The sequence below is a fragment of the Otolemur garnettii genome, unplaced genomic scaffold (genome assembly GCF_000181295.1).
Source record: "Otolemur garnettii isolate 467f Iridium unplaced genomic scaffold, OtoGar3 scaffold00025, whole genome shotgun sequence".
In the NCBI taxonomy this organism is placed as follows: Eukaryota; Metazoa; Chordata; class Mammalia; order Primates; family Galagidae; genus Otolemur; species Otolemur garnettii.
Genome location: NW_003852420.1, coordinates 18,670,198 through 18,677,944, shown reverse-complemented (window position 1 = coordinate 18,677,944; position 7,747 = coordinate 18,670,198). Strand labels below are relative to the sequence as shown.

The 7,747-nt window shown below is 50.4% G+C and overlaps 1 protein-coding gene and 1 non-coding gene across 2 annotated transcripts in view; one reads left to right on the top strand and one right to left on the bottom strand.

Annotated features, from left to right (window-relative positions):
- Positions 1-7,747, top strand: part of SOGA1 (suppressor of glucose, autophagy associated 1) — a 77,710-nt gene that overhangs the window by 26,440 nt on the left and 43,523 nt on the right. The window contains exon 3 of the mRNA XM_012804191.2: positions 4,536-4,694. Within this exon, the coding sequence (XP_012659645.1) occupies positions 4,536-4,694 (159 nt within the window). The remainder of the gene's footprint in view (positions 1-4,535; positions 4,695-7,747) is intronic.
- Positions 5,407-5,513, bottom strand: LOC111724715. Its single transcript, XR_002772960.1, has one exon. It is a non-coding gene; the product is annotated as a U6 spliceosomal RNA (small nuclear RNA).

The window sequence follows — 7,747 nt, the reverse complement described above, 5'->3', positions numbered from 1 at the left end:
CTCAAAAAAAAAAAAACACTAGGTCTGGCAGCTGGTGCTCACCCAGCAAATATGCACAGTTTGGTTGTGGTTTCGTTATTGCTCGAGAAGAACTTAGGAGGTGTAGAATAGGTGGCTGGGGGCAGGGGTAGGGAAGAGTAGGCCAGAATCTTAGCCTCCTGGAGTGGATAAGAATCACTTGGAGGAGTTATTCACAATGCAGATTCCCAGGCCCCTCTCAGGAACTGGAACTTGATGGAAGGGTGTCAATTCCAGGGAGTCTGGGACCTAACTCTTTTTTGTTTGTTTTTTGTTTTTGAGACAGAGTCTCAAGCTGTTGCCCTGGGTAGAGTGCTGTGGTGTCATAGCTTACAGTGACCTCCACTTTGGGCTCAAGTGATCCTCTTGCCTCAGTTTTTCTATTTAGTAGAGATGGGGTCTTGCTTTTGCTTAGGCTAGTCTCGAACTGGTGAGTTCAAGCAGTCAACCCGTCTCACCCTCCCGGAGTGCTAGGATTACAGGCATAAGCCACTACTCCTGGCCTCCGGGACCTAAATTCTCATCTGAAGTGACTCTTGGAGGAGGCCTAGGACATATAAGTGACATGTTTCCTTTCTTAGATACAGATGTTGCTTTGGGATTAATTCCTAGGTGACCTGTGCAAGTTCCCTCACTTCTTTGAGCTTCAGTTTCCTCATTTGTAAAATGGGGGTGATATTCTCGCCCTCCTGGGGTTCTTGGGGGGATTCAGCCACACAGAGTCCAGAATGCAGCCTGGCTAGTGGGTGCTCTTTGGTGAGAGTTACCATCCCCCACCCAGAGGATCAGACTGACAGGGATACCCGGCAGTCAGAGGTTTAGGATCCTGATGCATGGGAAGCAGGGCCTGGAGGCTGTTGGTTACGCTGGGCAGGAGCCAGGCCCCAGTGCTGTAAACAGTGACCTCATGGCTGAGTGCATTTGTTTTGTGCTTTGGGGATTTGCCCTGGTTTCCGGAAGCCACAGCTGCCTCGCCTCCCTTAGCATCTCAGCACCCCTACCTTGGGAGTAGCTGAGAGGATCAAATGAGACAGGCAGATGGGGCCCTTTAAGAGCCTGACACAGTGAGCCCACTGTTGGGGCTCATTACTAACACTTGCGTTGTTGATGTTAATGTAATGTGTCTTCAGGCTTTGAGCTGATACAGCAGGGTCAGGTCAAGAGCAAGACTTCAGGGTTGACCGACCTGAGTTCAAATTTTGGTTCTGTAGCCTCCTGGCTGTGTGACCTTTCCTTTCTAGCCTCATAATGGGGATAATAATCAAAGTGTTTTTCCTCAGCCGAGAATGTGTGGTAAGTACTTGGGGAAGTGCCAGCTGCCTCTGTAGGTCCCCTGTGAGGGCTGAGGGGCCCTGCCCACTAAGTGGTTGTGAGGGCTTGAGGACGGAAAAGGACAAGCTCTAGGCCACAAAGCTTCTGTCCCCTAGGCCAGCGTATTGCTCCCATTGGCCTCCATCAGGGTGCAGGGCACTCTGGGGCTCTAAGATTAAGGGCTTTTTTTGTTTATATTGAAATTCTGCAAGCTGCCCAGGGTTGGGCTCTCTCGAAATAGTAGCCCTCAGGGGTAGGCACTAAGTGGGGAAGGGATTCTGTAGAGAATGGGGCACAAAAAACTAGGGCCTAACAGAGGGGATAGGAAAGGATGAAATGAACCAAAAGGATCATTCATGAACCTAAAAGTATCTAGGAACCCATGTGGATTCTGGGTGGGAACTAAGTCATCACCTCCTCAGGTGGAGGCCATGGTGGGGATGGGGCATTTGCCCAGGTAGAAAGGAACCCTTGCCTCTAGCAGCTTGCTTCCTCGCCCACTTAGGGCCACAGACCTCCCTGGATAGTGGATGAGGTCTCCCCAATTATATTCAGTCATTCATTCCTTCATCTCCTTCCCTTTTCACTTGTTGGACCCTTGGATTTGTTTGTTCATCCAATAAGCACTTATTAAGCATTTAGCAAGTGTGGCAGGCCCTGTCTGCTGCTGGGCCACATAGATGTCCATGAGCCCAGGCATGGTCTCTGGCCTTGATCTCTGGACCCCACCTTTCCTGGCCCAAAGCCAGGCAGGATGAATGAATAAATGAATATAGTGTGGATTAGGGCAGGGGTATACTCGGTGACCTAATAGCACCAAAGTAGGAACCACAGCCAAAAGCTGAACAGATCCAGCAGAAGCCCTGCGATTGGTCCAATGTGTGTAAAGTAGGTACCCAGAGGCGAACCAATCATCTTAACAATGCCGTAAAAACTGTTGACCATTTTGAGTACCTGCTATGTTTCAGCCATCAGCCCAAGCATTAGATCATTTATTCCTCAAAACAGTCTTTGTGAGTAAATTATATGAACCCCCTTTATTGCTGATCATATTGAGACTTCAAATGGTTAAATAACTCATCCAGGTCACGTAGTCAGCAAGTGTCAGAACCAGGCTTGGTTCTAGTTTTCTTATCTACAGAGTCCTTGTTCTGATATTGAGGGATTGCTCACCTTACTTTAGGGATAAAAGAAGTCTGATAGCCTAGAGAGCTTCAAACACAGCCTCATGGGCCAATCCTTGGAGGCTGTCCTTGGAGGTCTTCGGAGGCTATGGTGGAGGGGGAGGCAGTGCCAGTTTCCTTCTGGTTGTTGTTTTTCCTGTTCTCCCTAATAGACTGCCAAGGGGTCTGTGCCGAGCTGGGCTTGGGCCCAGGCGGATGACAAGAGCCAGGGAGGGCCCTCTTTCCTTCCGGCAGGGAGGCGGCACCATGGTCATTTCCGAGACCAGTAGGCACAGGGCGCTGGGCTGTCTGCCCTGCACAGAGTTCTTGCTGGCAAAATCCTCACACCCCTGGAGGAGCTTCGGCCCCTCAGCCAAACCCCCAGGGCTCTTAGCCCAGCCCAGTCCACACTGGCTTTGCGTGACCCTGAGCAAGTTTATTCTGCTCTCAGCTCCAATTTCCTTGTCAGTAAAATGGGGTACAAGATGAGAGTGAAGATGAATGTGGCTGGTGAAGATGAACACAGTAGGTGTTCACCAAACAGAAGCCCAGCCCACACAGGGGTGGAGTCTGCTTGCAATTTCCCAGCTCTGAAGGCCATCCTTCCTTATTCCCACGGGCCACCTTTCCTGCCTTCCACCCCCCCATGCTGCCAGCAGGGGACAGGACAGAGTGTGTCCTTCCGGAAATGGGGTGCTGCTGCTTCTGAGTCCCGGAACCAGGATTGCAGCTCTGTTAGCTTCTTTCGTTAGGGATGACTTGGATACCTGCCCAGCTTTTGTCATTTTGGGCATGTTCTACATCTCAAACAATTGGAAATAGATCTCAGCGTCACGTTGTGACCTCTAGCCAGTCATGTGCAGGCCCTGGGCCAAGCCTTTTTGTGCAGTAGCTGGTTCATTCCTCCTGTTGGGCCTGTGAGAGTGGTCCTGTTATTCCTATAAACATTTTATAGTTAAGGAGACTGAGACAGAGCAGGGAAATGACCTGCTCAGGATCTCATGCTGGTCACTGGCAGAGATGGGATTTGGTGGCACAGAGCTGCCCATCTCGCTCTGGGTTTCCATCCTGGCTTACTCCCTTCTCTTTAAGATGTTTGTGAGGCCGGGCGAGGTGTCTCATACCTGTAATCCTACCACTATGGGAGGCCAACGTGGGTAGATTGCTTGAGCTCAAGAGTTCGAGACCAGCCCGAGCAAAAGTGAGACCTCCATCTCTACTAAAAATGAAAAACTGAGGCAAGAATATCATTTGAGCCCAAGAGTTGGAGGTTGCTGTGAGCTATGACACCACAGCACTGTCTCCAGGGTGACAGCTTGAGACTCTGCCTCAAAAAAAAAATGTGTTTCTGCTCCTGCCACAGGCTCTTGCGACGACTAGGCAAGAGGGTGGCTGGGAGAGAGGCTTTGGGAAGCATTAAAAGCCCCAGGTAAGGCTGGGCACGGTGGCTCACGCCTGTAATCCTAGCATTCTAAGAAGCTGAGGCAGGAGGATTCCTTGAGCTCAGGAGTTCACGACAAACCTGAGTAAGAGTAAGACTCAGTATATACTAAAAATAGAAAAATAAACCTGGACGTTGTGGCAGGCACCTGTAGTCCCAGCTACTTGGGAGGCTGAGGCAGGAGGATCTCTTGATCCCAGGAATGAGGTTGCTGTGAATTATGCAGAGGCCATGGCATTCTTTAGACCTGGGTGACAGAATGAGACTGTCTCCAAAAAAAAAAAAAAAAGCCCCAGGTAAATGAAAAAGCTTTCCTGAGAATAGGTGGGGCCCTCACCACTTTCTGGGGCTGTGCTGTGATATAGACATTGGGAGTGTGTGGTGCCTGGGTTTTCGTTTGGTTCTGTTTCTTACTGGCTGAGTGACCCTTGGTGAGTTTCTTGGCTTCTTGGTGCCTCAGTTCGCACATCTGCTTAGTGGGGGAGAAAAACTAAGAATCTGCCTGTCTCTAGGGTGTTCTGTGGCTAAGGTCAGTGGGCTGCACAGTGAGGGCTGCTGTGCTTAGCCTGCTCACATCCTTCTTACTTCCCACTCCCACCCAGGTCTCCAAGGACATCTCCATGCGACTGCACAAGGAACTCGAAGTGGTGGAGAAGAAACGAGCACGGCTGGAAGAGGAGAACGAGGAGCTTCGGCAGCGGCTCATCGAGGCTGAGCTGGCTAAGCAGGTGCTGCAGACAGAGCTGGAGCGGCCGAGAGAGGTGAGGGCCTTGTCCACCCTGGCAGGGCTGGCCTGGAACAGGCAGGCACATGCCAGTCCCACCTAGCCAGTGTCTCTCCGAACCTCTGCCTGCTTGTGGGAAATGGGCAGGTTATGCCTCCCTGCAGGGTTGTTTACTGATTCCTTCCTCCGGCGTGCATTTTCTGAGCACCTACTCTGTACTTTGTGTGCTGGATACCAAGGATGCAGTGGGGAATGAAATACACCCAGCTCCTGTCCTTCGGGAGCTCACAGGCCTTCAGAGAACCACAGCTGCCAGGCGATTAACTGAGAAAACATGCAGCAATGTCCAGCATGGGACCCTGCCTTCTTCTCTACCTCAGTTTCCTTATTTATAAAATGGGGCAATATTGCCGAGTCATTTTGAGAACTAACTGGGAAAACTTGTGTGGAGATGCTGTAGGGCCTGCCAAGTGCTGCCATTGGGTGTGAAGTCAGTACTGTCCCGAGCTGGGTGTCAGGCCAGTGTCCCAGAGGTACTAGATGCTTCCTGACTGTGACCCTCAGGTGCCATCCTCTCTGTCTATGTTCATGTCAGTTCCTCTTCCTGCCACTTTCTCCCTCTTTTGCTGTGTGTTGGGTGCATAGCGAGTTAGACACCATGTTCAATATCACCTACCCATTTTATGGATAAGTAAACAACCCTTGAGAGAGGGAGGGAGAGAAAGAGGGATGATCTTTTTTTTTTTTTTTTTAATATGGACCGCTTCACGAATTTGCATGTCATCCTTGCACATGGGCCATGCTAATCTTCTCTGTATCATTCCAATTTTAGTATATGTGCTGCCGAAGCGAGCACAGGAGGGATGATCTTGCAGGGCTCAGTGGACTGGGCGCAATGGCTCCCGCCTGTAGTCCTAGCAGTCTGGGAATCTGAGGTGGGTGGATTGCTTGAGTCCAGGAGTTCCAGACCAGCCTGAGCAAGAAGGAGACCCGTTTCTACTAAAAATAGAAAAAACTAACCAGACATGGTGGTACATGCTTATAGTCCCACCTACTCAGGAGGCTGAGGCAAGAGGTTTGCTCAAGTCCAGGAGTTTGAGGTTGCTGTATGCTATGATGCCATGGCACTCTACGTAGGATGACAGAGTGAGACTCTGTCTTAAAAAAAATTTAAAAATATGGCTTAGTGCCCCTAGTACAGTGGTTACGGCACCAGCTACATACACTGAGGGTGGCGGGTTTGAACCCAGCCCAGGCTAGCAAAAACACCAACAAAAATAGCCAGGCGTTGTGGTGGGTGCCTGTAGTCCTAGCTACTTGGGAGACTGAGGCAAGAGACTTGCTTAAGCCTAATAGTTTGAGGTTGCTGTGAGCTGTGATGTGACAGTACTCTACAGAGGGCGACATAATGAGACTCTTTTTTTTTTGAGTCTCAAAAAAAAGAATGCTAATTGGAAATCATCAACCTCAACCTAGGTAACCCTCAAAGGCTAGAATCCTGGCTTGGCGCCTGTAGCACAGTGGTTACAGCACTAGCCATATGCACCAAGGGTGGTGGGTTTGAACCCGGCCCAGACCAGCTAAACAACAACAACTGCAACCAAAAAATAGCTGGGCATTGTGGCTGGTACCTGTAGACCCAGCTACTTGGGAGGCTGAGGCAAGAGAATTGCCTAAGCCTAAGAGTTGGAGGTTGCTGTGAGCTGAGACACCATGGCAGTCTATCAAGGGCAATATAGTGAGACTTTGTCTCAAAAAAAAAAATGGCTAGAATCCTGCTGATTCCAGAGGTCTGCATTTTAGGTAGCCCAGGGTGGCTTCTGGCTGCTATTTAAGGCAGTGGTTCTCAACCTTCCTAATGCCGCACAGCTCACAGCAACCTCCAACTCTTGGGTTCAAGTGAGTCTCCTGCCTTAGCCTCCCAAGTAGCTAGGACCACAGGCACCTTCCACTATGCCCAGCTATTTTTTCGTTGCAGCCGTCATTGTTGTTTGGCGGGCCTGGGCTGGATTCGAACCCGCTACCTTAGGTGTATGCGGCTGGCACCTTAATCACTTGAGCCATAGGCGCTGAGCCTATTTTCCTTTTTGAGACTGAGTCTCGCTCTGTCGCCCTTGGTAGAGTGCAGTGGTGTCACAGCTCACAACAACCTCAAACTCTTGGGCTTAAGCGATTCTCTTGCCTCAGCCTCCTGAGTAGCTGGGACTATAGGCGCCAGCCACAATGCTCAGCTATTTTTTGTTGCAATTGCCACTGCTGTTTTAGCTGTCTGGGCTGGGTTCGAACCTGCCACCCACGGTATATGGGGCTGGCGCCTTACCCACTAAGCCACAGGCACCGCCCCGTGATATATTTTCATTGTTACAAAGGGGTTGAGACCCACAGGTTAAGAACCTCTGTTAATTAAGGTATCCTAGGATTATACATTCTTTGAGGGCGCACTCCTTGCTAGAGGCCCTGCCTGCCAACTTTTCCAGAGGGTGTGCATGCCAGTGTTCCAGGACTGAGATGCCACAGGCTGAGGTCTCAACTGCCCTTCAGCCGTCCTTCCTGCTAGGCATGTTGGTGTAATGTGCCAACACCTTCTCAGTGTGGACAGAAGGCATTTGCTGCTCAGGACTGGGTGGCAGGCCCCCTCTCTTCATGCAGCCTCTTGCCTGCCATGGCCTGACCCATAACCCAGGGCACTATCTTTACCCCATCTTGTTGCTGCCACTCTTGATGGGAAAAAGGGAAGTCTATTTCAGAAAGTACCTTAGAGGTCAGTCTATTCCTATTATACAAGTGAGGAAACTGAGGCCCAGAAAGGAAGAGCTTGCCTGAGGTCACCTAGCTTTTCCTTTGCAGAGATGTGGCTAAACCCCTGAAGCCACTTCCCCTTTCTAAATCTCAGTTTCTTCACCTGTGACATCAGGATAATAATTTTACCTAGCCCGTGAAGTTGTTAGGCTCACTAACAAGATCGTGTAAACATGGGATACTCTGAAGAAGTTAAAAAGAGGCTCGGCGCCTATAGCTCAACCGGCTAAGGCGCCAGCCACGTACACCTAAGGTGGCGGGTTCGAATCCCCAGCCCGGACCCGCCAAACA